Source organism: Andrographis paniculata, unplaced genomic scaffold (genome assembly GCF_009805555.1).
Source record: "Andrographis paniculata isolate CXL003 unplaced genomic scaffold, ASM980555v1 Contig26END, whole genome shotgun sequence".
NCBI classification, from domain to species: domain Eukaryota; kingdom Viridiplantae; phylum Streptophyta; class Magnoliopsida; order Lamiales; family Acanthaceae; genus Andrographis; species Andrographis paniculata.
Window position 1 is genome coordinate 702,454 of NW_026137557.1, and position 19,596 is coordinate 722,049.

Sequence of the window (19,596 nt, forward strand, 5' to 3'; positions counted from 1 at the left end):
TTGTGTTTGTGATTAATGTTTTGTTCGGGATTGTGTGGATTGAATAGCAAACAAACTGTAAAAATCTCAAAAAAAAAAAAAAAAAAAAAAAAGTGATTCATCTCAACTATTTCTTATAATATCGGTGAACAAATAAAACATTCATGTTATGATCGAAAATTTATTAAAAATTAAGTTTATTTGGAAAGTACAAATTGCTGCAACCTTGTGTGTATTTCTGGCATTTTAAATAATATTGTGCAATGTCTTTTAAACAACTGAAAGCATAGTTTCTAAATCATAAGAGATAATTTTACAAATTCTTCAAACTATAGGCAAATTATAAGTAATTATGCCTAAATAAAATAATAAGTATTTTAATATATAATAATATCATAGTAGTTTTAAACTAAACAAGTATCAATCGAAAAAGACAAACAATCTCTTCAATTTCCACAAAAGTTACCTTAAAAAAACAAGCCTCAACTTATTACATTCAAAGAAACGATCGAATGAATTAATAGTTCAGCTAATACATCGATAACCCCTCAAAAAAGGAAAATCGTTACATCCATTTCGCGCTCATATTTTATTCTTTTTTTCTCCCGAGTACAAGCATGCACGCCACGCCGTGCTATAATTTTATTGCACGAACATATACAATAAAAGATTCAAACTTGTCTAAAAGCCCCAAATCGAACTCTATATAATTATTCCGGAGCTAGCTTTTTCAAGCGGCGATTCTCAATTTCCGCCATTATTGAGCAAATCAAACTACGATTCGCGGCATGTGATAGAATGGCCCGATGAACAACATGTATTTGTATGGGACATTCATCATAGATAATATATATGGTGCATATATATATGTATTTGTAGTTTTTTTTTTTTTTTTTTTTTTGAGAAATTAGGGTTGGAGTTCGACACTCGACTGAGTGCTGGATCTGTCGTCGTCCCATTTTGTTGTCTTGTAATAAATTCCATAGAGCACCAATTGTACTAATCCAGAAATGGTTCCCAAACCATTTGGAACCTGCAATGCATCCACACAACTCAAGTTTAATTAAACTACAAATAAATACAGTGTTTATTTTACAATTTTCCATAAAAATATATACTTTTTTTATATAATAAATACTTCATATTCAATAACTATTTCACCTAAAAATAACAAAATTCAAAATCTTCAACAAAAAGAGAACATGCATTTTATAGTTTGTTTTTTTATTTGAATAGTAATTTTAATGCGATAAATAGATACAGAATAATACATATATATTTGTTTTGTGTATTTTATTTGAGATGTTTATAATGAAAAATAACTTTTGAGATTGAAGATGTGATATTTAGAAAGAATTATAGGTGTTTAAATGAGATGTTTTGAATTAATAACCCGAATTTAATGTATTATTTTTTAAGAAAACCATGAATCCAACTGTAACTACATTAGGCAAAACAATGTATGAAAAAGTAAGTTTGTGTGAAGCTTGTGTAACATATAATTAGATCAAAGCCTTGAACTTGTAGGACCGTAATATAATCTTGGTAAATCGTGAGATAAATTTCTCGCGAAAACAAGTTCTTGACCAAAAAAGTTTACTAAATAAGTCTTAGAAAATAAATTTGTGTTACCAAAAAAAATTAGTTAACGATCCCACTAAATAAATATTCCTGGACTGGATTATCAATTCGCGACTGACATATATATCTTTTATTATTTCTTTCTCGCTTACCAATTGGTATTTCAATTCGCTAATAATCATATATATATATATGTATATACATATATACATGATAAGAATGCATGTGTGCGTATTTACCAGGATGAAAGGATCGAACTTGAGGAAGGCGTAAATGGTCCAAACAATGCCATTTAGGAGATTGGCGAGTGACAAATAAAATGGCATGTATTTCACGCTTTTTGTCTTGATAACTCGTTTCTGAAAAAATATATATATATTATCAATACAATTAAAACATGACAAATACTACTAGAATATTGCGCTAAGATCGTAGTAAGAAAAACAAACAAACAAACAAAAATCAAAATTTCAATATAAGCATTTTACTTTTTACTCAAAATCACGAAAAAGTATATAGAACAATTTTTAGATTTTCACTTGTGACATTTTTAAAAATAAAAACTAAAAATTTTGTGAATATTCTGCTAATACGAATGTAAATTATATAATAAAATGTACACATAATATTAAAATACAAATATATATAATTTGCCCGATATATAATGTTCTTCTAGACAATTTAAATAAACTTACCATGACTGTGAGAGGCGAAACATACATCACGACGTTTAAAATGATGCACAAAATTCCAACCAGCATAGACCTATTTTTTGTCGTGTGAAGGCAAAGCATCGTTATCACGGCTATGGCAGCCACAAATATCAACTCAATTATGAGCGCGATAACAATCTTCCTCTGAAAACATGAAAAAAATCAATGATTTATATGAATTGATTGGCGAATTAATGAAATTGCGAACAATATATGAAACCAAATTTGCAATATGATCATATAAATAGTATCCTTATTATTTGTTCCAAGTAAACCATATGTTGAAAAGATCGTATAATTTATCAATTTCCACTCTAATGGTTCTAATTGTATATGTAACAATGCGCACATGATTTTGGAACAATTTTCAAAAATGCACACGAGTGTCATGTGCATAAATAGAACTAAAAGATACATGGTACTCTATAAAAGTTATTTGTTGTGAAAGACATTGGTCTTAATTTTAATATATTGACACGATTTTTTTTTTTTTTTTTTGTGTCTATTAAAATTATGTCACATGTCAATGTACAAAAATTGACACTAACTTAACATAGTATTTATAGAATAACTTTTATATGGTACTACAAGACTGTTTTTGTATGAGTACTATTTATAGAATTAAATTATATCTTTCTCGTGTATGTATATATATATGTGTGTGTATACTTACACGTTTTGGCATGTCGGAGTAGATGAAGAAAATGATGAGATATGTAGATTCAATGACTAATCCGATGGCGTTAATTGTAATGACAAGGACACTATCGGGATGCACAAAGGGCAGACCATAAAGCACCCACACGGCGCAATTGAGTATTGTCGCAATGTATACATCTGGCTTGAACGCCTGCACCGATTTTGCCCTCCATATGTTCACGAAGGTTGGCCTACATTCGTACGAATACTTTGTAAGAATGTATACATATATAACGAATTTTAATTTTGATCGTATATGTGCCTATTCATCAAATTTTACTTGTAATTTTGTTTGATTGTATTTTGATCTATGTAAATTAGAGAATTTTATTTATTTATTGTCCTAAATTTGAAATATCACATGAATCTTATGTGAGTTTAAAAATGTAAAAAGTGATATTCTATAGCTTACAAAATCAAAATACAATCATACAAAATTATAGATGGGATTTGAAAATTTTTTTAGAGAAAGGAAATGCAAATTCAAATGTAAACTTACACTGGGGAAAGGAAGAGGAAGCATGAGATCACATTTCCTGCCCAAAAAATATAATTAATTAATTAATTATTAATTAATTAATTAATTAATAATAATAATAATAATAATAATAATAATAATAACAATAATAATAATGTGTGTTAGGACATGCGCATTTGCCAAAACTTGCATGAAAAATGACAAACCTAAGATCCCGACTATGGTCCTCACTTCGGACGATTTCATTCTTAAACTTTAGAGGAAGAAGAAGAAGAAAAATTATACGGATAGAATGACTTATGAAAACAAAATACGACGTCTAGCAACGACGCAATGTGTACATAAAAAATTAGGGTTTTCTTGCAACAAGGCCTTGCTCTAAAACCACCAAGAAAAAAGAAAAAAGAAAAACACAAAATTAAATCAAATCAAACTTAACAAATTAAGACATACAACATTAATGTTTGTGAGTTTTTATGTGTGTTATAACTTTGTACAGATTATTTCAGTGTGTTGTGTTTTGCTGAACCAATATATTTATATGAACACATTTGGATGAAAATAGAATGTGTTCTGTTTTAATTTGGGATTTGGATTTCAATGTATGGATAATAAATTTTGAAGATTAAAGTGTGAAGATATTAAGATTAATTTTTAAGGCATGAAAATAGAGTGATCTGTGGCTGTCTTGAAACACTCAACCCCCCAAAAAGACTTGGTAATAATAAAATTATGGGAAAAAATCATTTTTAGTCTTAATATAATTAAAATTTATCAATTTTGATCAAAATATAAAAATTTTATCAATTTTGGTCATAACATAACCAAACCTCATCATTTTTTGTCTCAATATATAATTTTTATCAATTTTAGTCCCAATATAACAAAAACTCATCATTTTTTGTCCCAATATAATCAAACCTTATTTTTTTTGGTCCCACCGTTAACAAACCGACGGAAAATGCTGACGTAAAAAGAAATCAAACCTTATATTTATATTTGAAGAAACTGCACAATCTTGCAAGTCCACGTTTTCTGTCGGTTTGTTGATGATGGGATAAAAAAAAATAAGGTTTGATTATATTGGAACAAAAAATTATGAGTTTTTATTATATTATACTGAAATTGATAAAAAATTTATATTGAGACCAAGAATGATGAGTTTTGATTATATTGCGAGCAAAATTGATAAGATTTTTATATTTGAACCATAAATTTTGGTTATATCGGGATAAAAATGATTTTTTCCCTAAAATTATATTTGAGAAGTTCTGATTTTATTTTTTTTATATAAAAAAATTAATTTAGATTTGTTTTTGTACAATGCAACCATAGTAATTCCTTATATAAAATATTTTATTATATTAGGTAAATTTTGAGTTAATATGTATAGTAGAACAAATTGTTTTATTTTATTTTATGCATAGTTGCATTATAATTAAATTTATGATATATTTGTCCAACAATTAATAATATTCATCAATCACGACCCACAGCACCATATTTTTGACTCTATGACATATCCAATTCATAATGAAAAATAAAATTCAAGAAAATAAACATAATTAAAATTTATTCAATTAAAATTGATTTAATCTCATTATTTTGATTGACTCAAGAATTTGGAATCTGGCATTATATATATAATTTATAATTAAAATTTCAAGTTCTGTCATAATAATACTAACGTAAAGTCCAATTATCCAATATTATATTATCTATGTGATTAAAGAATTTAAAAATTATATGATAAAATAATTACAATAGTTGAGATGTCCCATAACATGCTTTTCTATGAACACATCATTAATTCATTGTTTAGTCACAAATATTATATTACATAAATTATTAGATAAATTATATATATGTTTGAAAGAAGACAAATAAAAGGGGTTATTAAATTTATAAAATGATGATGATTTATCACCTATCTTCTCAACAAACCATAACATAATTGATTCTTTAATTTTGTCTTTCAAATTAATAATTGATTTAGATCTTGAAACACCAATCTTTTAACTTCCCAAAATAAATTCAATTTTTTTATTAACAGCCAACCAAAATTTGTGTATGTATTAGAGTTATTATAAAGTCGAGCCGATAGAAAGCTAGTTAAGAATCAAGAAAATTCGAGCTCGAACTCGAGCTTTAAAAAATTATTTGAATAGTTTTTCAGTCATATAAGGTCAATTAGATGATAAATTTTCAGTTTTTGTATAATGTTTTAATATCGTAAAAAAATAAAATAAAATAAAAAAATAATAAAAAAACTAATGAATTTAGCTTATGTATTTACTTAAGGAAAATCAAGTTTGATTAAGCTAGAAATCATGTTGAATTCAAAAAATAAAATACTCAACTCAGAGTTGAAAAACAAATCTAAATATGTGTATATATATATATCACTACAAGAAAATATCAATCTACAAATTTCGTTACTAATGATATTAGAGACGGAATTAGTGATAGAATTATGTTAGTTACGTGAACTTCATGGACGAAATTCCGTTACAAATATATATATATATTTTTTTTGTAGTGATATATATTGGATCTTCTTTTTATTTTTCTAATAATTAGTAAATTTTCTCTTTAACGAGGACTTCTCTAGTGAATAATTTTGAGTCTCTCTTGGACTATATTGTTATTGGTCAAATAAAGCATGTTAGAAAAATAAAAATAAAAAATTCGTTAAACAGTTTCTGGGATTTTTCTGAGTCACAACTATGGTCAACCGATTAAATAAGTCAACCTTTACTTCATAATCTTCAAATTAATGTTTTGCAAACCAATATTTCAAAATTTCTGATAATAATAATAATAATAATAATAATAATAATAATAATAATAATAATAATAAAACCATCTTCTTTTAGGAATTTATGTACATATAGAGGTATAATATACTTCATTTATGATAACATATTATTGATTTATGGAATAAATTGTTAAAAAAAAAATTGTTGTGGTTTGGAATTGAATTTGCAGTGGAGCAATTAGATTTATATTTTATTTAAATAATATTTTGATTTGATATTTTATAAGAAAAAATAATACTCATTTTGTCCTAAATAAAATATTGACTTTTTCTATTTCGGTTCATCTTCTGTAATTATCTTAATTTTAATTTATAATTACTTTTACTAATACATTTTTTAATTATTTACTCATTAAATTATGACGTGAACAATTTATCCGAAACAAAAAGAATATATTTATATTAAACATGATGTAGAGTGAATAGTATTAATTTAAATTTAAAATGATAAAAATAAAAATAAAATAAAAATAAAACAAATGCTATAGTTATTAGAGATGTAATTTCCCATTTGATTTAATTTATAAATTATGTACAAATTAAGATATGTATTGACAAAATTAAAATCCAACTTCCCACTAGAAACAAAAAATAATTCTCAAAGAACTTCCCAATCACTCAAACTAATTAATTAAACACTATACATTATCAATGTCTTAATCATTGCTGAATCATGTTATTTTCCAATATACTTAAACCCACACCAAGTTGATCATTACACAAACCTACATATATATATATATATATATATTATGTAAACCAAAATAATTCCCAATTGTCATAACTTAATAATATATATATATATATATAAGTAACCCAAATTGATTTCTAACCTTCTCCCAATTCAATAAACCAAACCCTAACTCCATTCCAAAACCTTTTTTTTTTCCCCAATCCAAATCTTTATTGTCCCATTTCTCCAAATGAGATTAAACTCCCAAAAACAACACATCCCTTTTAATCAAAGGGCATAATTTTCTTGATCCAAAAAAAAAAAAATCCAGCGCTGGCCATGGGTATGGCCATGGAAATAGTGATATCAGTGGTTCTTCTCTTTGTAGGGATAGGTGTTTTGCTCATCATCCATGTCTGCGTCGTGGGCCGGGCTTTCCGGGAAGATTCCAGGACAGATTCTGTCTCCGGCGAGGGTGACAGGGCTCCGGCCATGGCTCCGGAGGCCGTCAAGAACCTGCCATGGTTCGATCACAGTGAGAGCACTGTAGGAACTTTAACTGTGGAGTGTTCAGTGTGCCTGGAAAATTTTAGGGTTGGTGATAGGTGCAGAATCTTGCCTGTTTGTGGCCATTGCTTTCATATCGAATGCATCGACTCTTGGCTTATGAAGACCGGCGCTTGTCCGGTTTGTAGGACGAGTGTTGCCCAATTCAGACAAGAAGAGGGTCGTGATATGGTGTAGGAATTAATCATTAATTCTTTCGAGTTTTCTCTAACTCTTAGGATTGACTAATCGATCTGTAAGTACTGTTCATTTGGAACTTTTTTTTTTTTTCCTTTGGCCTTCAAATTTTTTCATTTGAATATATATATTTGACTTATTATTTTGTCGGGTTTAATTTCTTTTGATTTTTAAGATCGATTCATCCATAGTTTTTAAGTTTAAGTCTAATGAAAGTTTCGCCATTATTTTCTACTACCATAAAAATCTACACCGGTTGCTCTTATTGTACAATTTGTTGGATCTTTTCCGATCTTTAAGATCGACTAATTCATATTGTTCATATGGAACCTTTTACTTCTTCGCCTTCAAAAATTTTTTATTTGAATATTTTCTCTATTTTCTTTTCAGGTTTGTATCGACTCTTAAGATCAACTCATTCATATATATATATATTAAGTATAGTTTGTATATAATTTTTGCCACTATTTTTCACTATTGTATCGTTACTTTTATTGTACTATATCTGTTGGATCTTTTCCGACGATTGGGATCGACTAATCAACATGGAACCTTTTTTTTTTTATTTCTTAAGAGTTTAATTATATATATATATATATATTGATGGTTTGGATTCTTGTTTGTGATGAAATTTTGGGAAAATATCAAAATATTCCTTTGGCTGCTGAGTTTGAGGATATTTTGGTCATTTCAAGGCGGCCATGGAATGAGTTCTTGAAGGAATTGTACAGATTGCAGGAAAAGGAACAGTAGAGATTATGGTAAGGGTAGAGTGGAATGTAAATGTTATATTAATGATTTTTTTTATTATATATATAATTTGATTTAATTCATTGGGAAGTCAATTTTAGAAGAATATTTATTTTATTCAAAAATGTTTAAATAATATGAGAATATATATAGAAGTATAAAATAAATATTTTTATAGGGGAATTAATAGATGGAACCATTTTATTATTGCCACAATTATTGAACAAGAAATTAAACAATCAATAATATAAAGAAAAAGATTACTGAATAATATAAAAGATGATTAAATAATATTTAATTTTTTAAAATATAATGTTGAACCAAAAATATTTAATCTTGATAAAAATTTATTATTAAAATTTTTATACTCCTATATTGAGTCAGATATAAAATATAATGAAGTAGATATTTTAAATATTATATTTTCAAAATTAATATTGGAACCAATAAATAAATTTTGAGTTGACAATTTTATTTTTTTCTTTGTTCAATAATTCCGAATTAATATATAATATTCAAAAGTTATGATCACAATTTTGTCAATGTGAATTCAATTTTTGGAAGCATCCTATGTCATCTTAATTAATCCAAATCCAATTAAAAATAAGAACGTATACTTACAAAAGTAGCTGTCACATTTGTAATTAATTTGAATAATTTATATGTTTTGGTGTAAAGGAAGTAAGTTTGATGTTTTGTACATAAATAGTAATATAAAATATAATTTAAAGAATCTTTTATGTAATATAAAATGTTTTGAATATAAAAAATAAAAAAATAATAATAATTTTAAAACACACTAACTCACTTAATCTAACTTATTTGGTTACATTTTATTATAAATAAATCTTGTTTATAGTGTTCGATAGAATGTTTAATATGATATTCTATTTAAAAAATAGTATTATTATTTGTAAAAGAAACAAGAAAATTAAAAATATATATATATATTTAAAAATAATTTTTATATTATTCATATTATTTATAAAGATATATACTTTTCCTCTTCCTCCTTTTTCTTTTTCTTTTTTTTTTAACCGTTTGATATAACTTTGTATTTTTAATCATAGCAATAATTAATCATAATCAAATAATGCATCTATAAATAAATTTATAATCGTGTTTTTATATATCAAAGAGAACTTTAGAGTAGATAAAATATCATCAATGATAAAAACAACAATAAAAAATTCAAGAATCGACCAATGTAATTAGAACTTGTCGATGATAATCGAGTCTTACCGTTGCAATTCGCTAATACCACTACAAAAAAAATAGTATATTTGTAACGGAATTCTGTCACTAAAAATCACGTAGCTAACGTAATTCCATCATTAATTCCGTCTCTAATATCATTAGTAACGGAAAAAAGTGAATTTAATTACAAAAAAATCTCGTTAAAAAAATAATATTTTCTTGTAGCGTACACGGCACAACAAATTATTTTGATACTAAATATATATATATATAATTTTGATACTCGATACATTAAATAAAAGAATACAATCAATCATTATCTATGGAGTAATAAAAAGCTATTTTTAATTATAATACGAAAGTATCCTTTTTATAGACGATAAGTTTAAAAATGTGATATTATTATAATATACTATGACATATGTCATAAATATTGAATCATGTTATAGATTATAAGTAAATAACACATTACTTTTGTAAATAATTATGATCATAAGAAAAAACGAAGCCTAGTTGTTACAAAATATTAGCGATAAATAAAACATATAATGTTTTATCATATATTATATTATATATAAATTATAGTCATATTATAGACTTGAATTTCTTACTATTGTAACATTGAAAATGTGCACAAATTTACACATTCTAAAATATTTTAATAAAATTTTACGAAAAAAGGTGAAGGTTTAAGGACATCTTAGTTTTTGTTTGATGTAATATTTGATATGATTGATCAATAGTAAAAATTTATAAAATATATATATTAAAAAAAAAAAAAACATATATCCAAGATCCCATTATTGGGCTTTAAGTAGGCCCATTATAAAAATTGCTAAAGCCCAAGAGCAAATTTAATCGGACTTTCATACCTATGATGCTTGAGCCCACACATTATATTATTGGTAGTTGTAGTAGTTACTTTCATTTTTGCACATTTTAAAATTAAAAAGAAAAAACGAAAATTGAGTACTCAACATTATATTTTATTAAAAAAAATATATATTTGATTCGATATTTTTTATAAAAACTATTCTCGTATGTATATTATTTAAACTTTCAAAAGCTGGTCTATGTAAACAGAATCTATGATTTTGAAATTTCCAATAATTGAGAACAGTATAAAATTGAATAATAAATATTTTTTAACTTAAAATCCATATTTATAGTAAACAAAAGATAGATAGTAGCGATCTCATAAAGGATGGCCGGGTGTCGTGTGAGGGTTGGATTTGTAATCGTGAGGTCATGGTCTCGACGCTTCAGGTCATTTGCTACACATGATTCGTCTAGTCTGACGTGTCTATCTTTTTCTTTTTTGAAAATATAATTATATATTTCAATCATATTTTAAAATTTATAATTTATTTTTTCTTTATAATTAAATTATCTAGTCATATAATTATTTTTATTAAATTATAATTATATTTACTAATATATTTTTTAATTCTTTATTAATTATTCAATAATAAAAACTTAGTGTCTAAAATATAAAGTGAATCATTAATGTGGGAGAGAGATATTACATATTTTATGTAGATCCTAATTATTTTGCAATAATAGATAGACGGTTGGATCTCGAAATGTGTAACAATTAATATAGATATATATATTTTTTAATAAGGGTGTGTTTGTTTGGGGATTGGATTTTCAATTCACTGTTCATTCAATTTTTCGCCCAAAAAAGTATTAAATCAAACACCTATTTTTTATTTTTTATATTATATTAAAAATTAATTTTACATTCAAAACATCACATCAACACCTATTTATATCACATCATACAACTATTCAAATTCAAATTTTTTTCTATTGAAATCTCAACTCAAAATTCAAACTCCAGAGAGACAAATACACCATTAATATATAGACAGACTAGCAACAAGTAGCCAGTCCTTAAATATATATATATATATATATATTTTGAAAATAAAATATTTCTCTAGGAAAAGAAGCATGGAATAAGTCAACTGCCTGATAAATTATTTATTTCAATAATTTTCACATCACGTGGCACAATTTTTATAACGAAATATAAATTATTAGTTATACATTTAAATTATTTATATTAGCAAGTGATTACTTAATTAATTATTAAGTAACTAGAGGCAAAAAGATACGGTTATTATAATAATATTTATTTTTATTCAATTATTTATTACTCTCTCAATCCCATCGAAATTAAACCATTTGATTAAGGACACGTATTTAAGGTGAAAATGTTTAATTAGTTATAATATTATTATATTATGTTTATATAATTAATAATATTTATAGTTTTAAAGTATATTTAATATATATGATTAAAAAAATTAAAATATATGTTTAAATATTTAAAAATTATATAGCAATTAAAAAATATATGCAATATGAATATCATTTTGTAGAGAATAAAATTTTCTATACAAGTAAATAAAAAAATATTTTTATTTATTTATAATTAATATAAATCAATTTTATAAAAGACGTGTAGTTTTAAATATAGATAAAAATATTTATTTTTTTAGAAAAGAGGTAGAAATAAAGGGGTTTTGAGTGGGTCTTATGTCATTTATGATGTTGTATGTTATGTAGTTAATTAAGTTGATTTATATTTGTTAAAAATATTTTGGTTTAATATTTTTTACCATGTATCAATTGTTATAGGATAGACAAAAATAAAAATCGTGTCTACGACGAATGGAGTATATAAAAAGTATCAAAATCTCTTTGACTTCGGATCTTTGGGCATTGGATTCTCACTAATATTTGCGTTACTAATGAATTTCGTTCAAGTTAGCCCAATTTGAAGAAAAACAAATAGTGATACCAAATTATTTTTCCTACTCAACTCAAAGTATCAATTTTACCATTATAGTCCGTCCTATTTTTTTTTATTTTAGTAAAAGTAATCATACATCAATACTAAAATATCTTTAACTTTTACCTAGATTACAAACATACCATTACACGTACAATTACGTTTTATATAAAGTCAAAGTGCAAAAATGTCAAAATCTTTTACACTCTTCTACTAACTAATAAAATACTATTATTTCTTAATCTATTACAAAACTCCAAAGGGCCCTTTGGACCGGGACAAGGGGAGTACTATATTTGGATTGATCCATATTTATGGAAATATTGTGTCGATCAAATAATCCTATAGGGTGTTGACCAAGACAAATATCATAAACATTTTTACTTTCTAATCATGACTGCGGATCTGGTGCTGACTCAATCAAATCAGTATGGTGCTGATTTGGTCGAGTCAGCATGTCATATAAAGATAATCAACATATATTATATGCTATCATAACATATTTATAATACAACATATGTTATGTTATGACTTAACATATGATATCTTATAATGCAATGTATGTTATGTTATGCAAAAATATATATTATATATCTTTATGCGATATGCTAACCCGATCAAATCAACATGCTAATTTGATTGGATCAATACCTAGTCCGCGCCCTTTTATCATACTTCAGTGTGTGAAAGAAAATTAACCGTTACAGAGCATAAGGTACTCAAATACAAAACTATATTGGCCTACATTTCTTAAGGATGTTCATTCATTTTGTAGATCATGTGATTAATGTAAAAAAAATGGAAAATATATTTGCCCCAAAGTCAAAATTTCCAAACTCCTATGATCATTTTTGTTAAAATCTTGCATATTCTTTTGATTTGGGATGCCAAGGGTCACTGTAAGTGATAAAGGTTCTAATTTTTGCAATAGATCTATGGAAGCACTTTTCCAAAGTACGGTGTTTTACACAATTTTCATGTTTTACCATCCACGAATGAATGCACAAGCCGAGGTCTCTAATAGAGAAATTAAGTCGATTTGGAAAATATGGTGAGATTGTATTAAAAATTAAAAAAAATAAAATTGATATTCGCGATTGAAAGATGCTTTGTGGGCACATCGTACTGTATATAAAAATACTCATGAAGATATCTCTGGATTGATTGGTGTTTAGAAACTAATGTCATTTTCCAATTAAAATCGAATATTAAATATTTTGAATAGTAAAAAAATGCAATATGAATTTGAAAAAAAGTAGAGAGTCATAGAAAATTGCAACCGCAAAAATAGAAGGAGATTTGAAATGCTGCATACAAAATTTTATAATTTACAAATAAAAGAGTAAAATATTTTATGACCTAACAACTCTAAAAAAGAAGTTTAAAATTGGTCAAAAAGTCATTTTATACTACTCAAGACTTCAAATTTTACCTAGGTAAATTGAGTTTTTGATGGATTAGTTTATACATAATGTTGTGGAAATGAGGTAATCAAGAATGATCAAGAAAGCATGAAAGAACACAAAATTTGTTGATCCAAAGAATAATCTACGTCTGAGCGATCAAGCCAAATATTATTATTAATAATTTTGGATATGTATTATAGAGAATATATTAGGGTGTGTTTGTTTGGGGGTTTGGATAGTTGTATGATCTGATATAAATAGGTATTGATGGGATGTTTTGAATGTAAAATTGATTTTTAGTATAATATAAAAATAAAAAAAAGATGTTTGATTTAATATTTTTGGAAAAAAAAATTGAATAAATAGTGTACATCCAATCCAATCCCCAAACAAACACAAGTATATATAAAAATATAGGTCAAAACTTTATCATACGGTCCAATAAATTGTACTGACGACCAAAATTTTCTTTCGGGGGCACACCTCTTGTACGGATTGATGCTCAAGAGGCTAAATTTATGGTATCTTCCTAGTTCCTATTTGAACTTCACAAAACATCGTATAGTTGCTAATGTTTTTCATATGGTGCGAATTTATAATTTACATTCTAAGAAAAAATTTGTAATAAATGAACATTAGTTGAAAACATGTTATACGAGACGGGCGGCGGTTAGGGTACCGACTTTATTCACCATCGAGTTAATTTGATAAAGTTAATATATCAATTTGAAGCAATTAGTATTTTTATCGCAAAGAAAAAATATATGATGTGTTATATAAAATTATGTATTGTGAATGAGGATTATATATTACGTTATGTTGTATAAGTTGTTTATTATATTAAAATTGTAATATATTGTACTATATGAAATTATATAATGTACTTTTAAAATATGTATTACATATTATATTAATATTTATTGTGTAGATTATATACTGTATTATATAATAAATTTATTGAACTGAAATCACAACATATTATATTAACTTGACATATATGCTATTTCTTTTAAAAAATATGTACAATCTAAAATAGTTGGAGATAAGGAAGCAATGGTTTTAAATGATTTTAATCCGCAATTTTTATTTTTGTTTTTTTTATTTTTCCTGCAATCTTAATAATAGGAAGCTTCGTGAATCGTGTACAGAAAGATGTCAAAAAAAAAAAGACGTTTGTTACAAAAATTTTCATCAAAACGTGCAGCATGTTTTATCTTTAAAAAATAAATAAATAAATAAAATTTAATTTTTAAATTTGTAAAAAGAGAGTCTAGAAAGTTTAAATATAAATATTTAATTTACTAGAAAATATTATAAATAAATAGCAACAATATTATTATATGTAAATAAATTTAGAAGTGACCATTCGAATTTTCAATACCGATTCAAAATTTTGGATTTTTTTTTGAAGAAATCGATCCCACCCAAAATAAAATAACTAAAATTTAAAATTCGAAAATTCAATTTAAAATATCCGAACCACCCAAAAATTCAAAATAATCAAAAATTTTATTCTTTGACATTTTATATTTTTTATAGGTGTGATCACTCTTATCTAAAAATAATGATGTGATAATTGTCTGTTGATTGTGAATTCAAATATTTTTTAGAAAGAAAATCTACACTTTATAAAATACATGTAAACTCCATTAATATAATTCGTACATATTGGATAAAGTATAAATATTTATAAAAAAAATACTAAGGATGTGTTTGTTTGGGGGTTTGGATTTTAGGTTGGGATTTGAATAGTAAAAATTTTGAATTTGAATAGTTGTACGATGTGATATAAATAGATGTTGATGTGATATTTTGAATGTAAAATTAATTTTTAATATAATATAAAAAATAAAAAATAGGTGTTTAATTTGATTTATTTAGGAAAAAAAAATTGGATAAAAAGTGTAAATTCAATCTAATTCCCCAAACAAACACACCCTAAAAATTTCTATTTTGATTTTCAAAGTCAAACTATGCCACATATATTTTAATAATAATTGATTATTATTTAATAGACTAGTATTACACGACCTTAGCATTTATTGTATCTCCCGACTTCCTCAATCAACCTATCCAACGCGCGTATAGCCGACCCCCCTTCTTCCATAGCCCCACGCGCCGCCGCCCCCCACTCTGCCACCCTCCCCCTCACCGCCGCCCCACCCTCCATCACCTCGCGCACCGCCCTCTCCACCTCCGCCGCCGACACAAACCCCCTCACCGACCCCCCCTCCGCCATCACCCGCACCCCCACGGCGGCCACCTCCGCCACAAACCGCGCGTTCGCGTGCTGATCCGCCATCACCGGCATCGCCACCACCGGAACCGCCGCCGCCACGCTCTCCGTCACCGAATTCCACCCGCCGTGGCTCAAAAACCACCCGACGCCGCCGTGGTTCAAAACCCTCACCTGATCCACCCACCCCTCCACCACCACCCCCCTACCCCTCGTCCTCTCCTTAAACCCCCCGAAAAATTCCGACGTCCAATTTTCCCTCACCACCCACAAAAAACTCACCCCCGCCGCCTCCAATCCGGCGGCGATTGCCGCCGCCTGCTCGCCGGAAACCTCCGCCTGAGTCCCGAACGAAACGTACAAAACCCTAACCCCTTCCCCCAATTTCCCATCCAAAAATTCAATCGCCGCCGCCGTCGCCGCCGTCTCCGCCCCCGCCAATTGTGTCTTCTCCTGCGGCGGCGCCGCCAGACACAGCGGCCCGATGCAAAACGCTTTGGGCCCGATTTTTTCATTCCAACAATCGACAAAATCTTTTTCGAATTCGTAGAAAGTATTCTTAATCACTCCGAAGCTTTGCGCCACCGAAATTAAATTTTCCGACATGAAGTCGAAGTATTCTCCAGCGGGGTCAACGGCGTTGAACGGCGGCTCGAAGTCATTTCCGGTGAACTTCAAATGATCAAATCCCGGCATGGAAAACGGTTCGTCTAACGATTTAACAAATCTGTGGGGTTTTTCTCTGCCCAAAATTTGATGCATAAGCGTCGAAAAAGCTCCCATGCCAAAAAACGCGAGGCGGGGGATGCGGCGGCGCTCCGCCGCCGGCAAGGTCCACGACAAAAAGGCATCGGAGACGACGGCGGAGGGCGGCGGCCGGAGGTTATCCAGGGCGGTTTCGAAGGCGGCGGACATGAATTTGGTGGATTTGGCGAAGGGGAGGAAGGCGGCCATGGAGGGGAGGTTGTGGGTGTTTTCGACGCCGGCGGGGACGCCGGAAATGTCGTCGGGAAAAGGGAGGACGACGACGGAGATGGCGGGGAGGTCGTGGAGGGCGGCGCGGATGGCGGCGGCGTTGCCGGGGGTGGTGATGAGGGTGACGGCGGCGGAGCGGCGGGTGTGGAGGAGGCGGGAGAGGTGGAGGAGGGGGATGGTGTGGCCTTGGGACATGAAGGGGAAAATCACGAAGTGGTGACGGCCGCCATTATCGCCGCCGTGGGGTGGTGGGAGAGATCCCATTTGTGGATATTAAGGTTTTTTAGAGAGAGAGTGAGAGAGAGATAGAGAGAGAGAGGAGTTTTGTAATGTAATAAGAAGTATAAATGCATGTAGGGTTTTATAGATATTAAAAGCTATCTCAGTGTATCTTTTATTCATTTTGTTATATTTATTTTGTTATAAAAATATTACCGGTGGTTACTGTGTGTTAACAGGACACCATGGTAAACAGACACTGTAAGTTTATATAAACCAAATCCAGCTCAGCTCATGAATTAACAAGACATGCTATAATATTATACGGTACACCCAAAAATTTATTTCAACACATAACATAATATATATAATATATCTGTAATTATAAATAAATAATACATATTTTTATTAATCAATCCAGCATCGTAATCGTTCCCAAATATATTATATCAAAATTAAACAAACTATATTAATATTTGTCTAATACATTTTATTTTACTAGCTTAATTTGTAGATTATTCTGTTCATGAATTTACTCAATGCAAATAGTTAAGGGTGAGAATTATCACATCACCAAAAAATTAAAATAAAATATTCACTCCGTAAATTTATATTTAATAAATGAAATAAGAAATTAAAAAATATCAGTATTTTATTGGTCAGTGAAAGTAGGTAAAAGATTTTAATATTTTTGTCATTTCATTTTATATATAAAATAATTGTATATGTCATAGTATGTTTGTAATTTGAGTAAAAGTTAAGAATGCGTCAGTATTAGTGTATGAAAACTTTTAGCAAAATAGAAAATAATACTTTAAAGTAGGATAGACGAAAATTATAAAAATAATACTTTGAGTTTGAACGAATAAAATAATTTTATTGTTTGTTTATATGCTATCAGCATTAGTTGTAACAAAAATCTTAACAAATACTTCCTACATCCACTTGATATATTTTCTCCAAAATTAGTAATATTTCTTTTATAATTTACAAAAGGATTGTTATTAAATTTGCGGACGGATGGAGTAATATTTTTATATGAATTTTAAAAAATAAAATTATACTATATATCTACCTTATATGTATTGTTCTATTTTACTCTTAACTAGCACCATATTGATTAATTTTAATTCATTGGATTATAGACTAATTCAATAGTTATAACATAGGTAGGATAAAGAAATTTAAATCAAATTACTAAACAAACAGACATTTGATGTAATATAAATAGATACTGTAATATTTGGAATATAAAATTAATTTATAATATAATATAGTAAAAAATAAAAATTAATTATTTAACTTGATATTTTTTAAAAAAACAAATAAACAATAAAAATCTTATAAAAATTCCACGAAAGGACAATTATTTAGTCGATAAATAAAAACTCATTTTGATCCATTCAATTTTTGAACAAGACTATTTGTTGATTTTTCATTTTCTTAAGGACGTTACCACTGATGGTGAATGCCGGCGACCGTTTCCCCATTAATAATAATAATAATTAATTAATATATTAATTATTATTATTATTATAAGGCGGCTTCTCAGGCACAAGCCCCGCCGCCCCCAAGTAGACAAGTCCAGCGGTCAACGACATTTTTGTAGGTTGACTAATAATAATAATTATTATTAATTGTTATATTTATATATATATATACACACATACACATTTACATAAATAGTTGAAACAAATGAGATATTTTGTAATTTGGAGTTTGGTTCTTTTTTTTTTTTTTTTTTTTGTCTACCTAAGTATTATAATTATTATAAAAAATACATTATTTAGTTACTAAGGCTATCTCTAACTCATCTAAGTTTTTAACTCCAAATATGCGATTACTATAGTAATTTTACTCCAATCATAACTCCATTTTTCACTATTATTCTTCAAATATTTAATATTTAATTTTTTCTATTATTTTAAATAACTTTTTATTTTTATAATTTAAAATAAAAAATTTTTAAAAATAAAAAAATAAAACAACGCCAATTTTTGGCGTTGGACTTGGCGTGAGTTGGAGACAACTCACGTCAAAAAAGTCAATCCAGCGCTGGGTTGGAGATGCATTAAGAAAATATCATATTCAAAATATTAATTAAACAAAAAGTAGAAAAAGAAAATCAAATCGAAAAAACTCATATGTGAAATTCTGAAACATAAACATATTTAGAATTTATTTTATTGTAATTTAAAATTAATATAAAATACACTATTTATTTGTTTTTGTTAAAATAATATTATATTGCTCAGTAAAGAAAATAATACTATATTCTTATTAAAAGATAGTAAAAAAAATAAATAGTATTATTTTAATTTAAAATCA

At 27.6% G+C, this 19,596-nt stretch overlaps 3 protein-coding genes across 3 annotated transcripts; 1 reads left to right on the forward strand and 2 right to left on the reverse strand.

Annotated features, from left to right (window-relative positions):
• Window positions 1–886: 886 nt before the first annotated feature.
• Window positions 887–3,696, reverse strand: LOC127246167 (bidirectional sugar transporter SWEET5). The gene is made up of 6 exons (XM_051267417.1): window positions 3,657–3,696; window positions 3,472–3,508; window positions 2,947–3,163; window positions 2,256–2,417; window positions 1,800–1,919; window positions 887–1,012 (listed from the first exon to the last, which is right to left on the reverse strand). Exons 1-6 carry the CDS (start codon window positions 3,694–3,696, stop codon window positions 887–889), a joined length of 702 nt encoding a protein of 233 aa, XP_051123374.1.
• Window positions 3,697–7,099: 3,403 nt separating this feature from the next.
• On the forward strand, window positions 7,100–8,458 carry LOC127246127 (RING-H2 finger protein ATL56-like). Its single transcript, XM_051267357.1, has one exon. The coding sequence runs from the start codon at window positions 7,281–7,283 to the stop codon at window positions 7,683–7,685; it is 405 nt and encodes a 134-aa protein (XP_051123314.1). The 5' UTR covers window positions 7,100–7,280; the 3' UTR covers window positions 7,686–8,458.
• Window positions 8,459–15,443: 6,985 nt separating this feature from the next.
• On the reverse strand, window positions 15,444–17,507 carry LOC127246007 (UDP-glycosyltransferase 90A1-like). The gene has a single exon (XM_051267163.1). It carries the CDS (start codon window positions 17,311–17,313, stop codon window positions 15,871–15,873), a length of 1,443 nt encoding a protein of 480 aa, XP_051123120.1. The 5' UTR covers window positions 17,314–17,507; the 3' UTR covers window positions 15,444–15,870.
• Window positions 17,508–19,596: the final 2,089 nt, after the last annotated feature.

What these genes read in the sequence shown, in the direction of transcription:
- LOC127246167 (XM_051267417.1), bottom strand. Translation starts at nt 3,696, where the DNA reads ATGAAATCGTCCGAAGTGAGGACCATAGTCGGGATCTTAG. An exon ending in GACCATAGTCGGGATCTTAG is followed by an intron (nt 3,509 to 3,656) that starts GTTTGTCATTTT and finishes TTTTTTGGGCAG; the next exon opens with GAAATGTGATCTCATGCTTC. An exon ending in AGTTCGATCCTTTCATCCTG is followed by an intron (nt 1,013 to 1,799) that starts GTAAATACGCAC and finishes GATGCATTGCAG; the next exon opens with GTTCCAAATGGTTTGGGAAC.
- LOC127246127 (XM_051267357.1), top strand. Translation starts at nt 7,281, where the DNA reads ATGGGTATGGCCATGGAAATAGTGATATCAGTGGTTCTTCTCTTTGTA.
- LOC127246007 (XM_051267163.1), bottom strand. Translation starts at nt 17,313, where the DNA reads ATGGGATCTCTCCCACCACCCCACGGCGGCGATAATGGCGGCCGTCAC.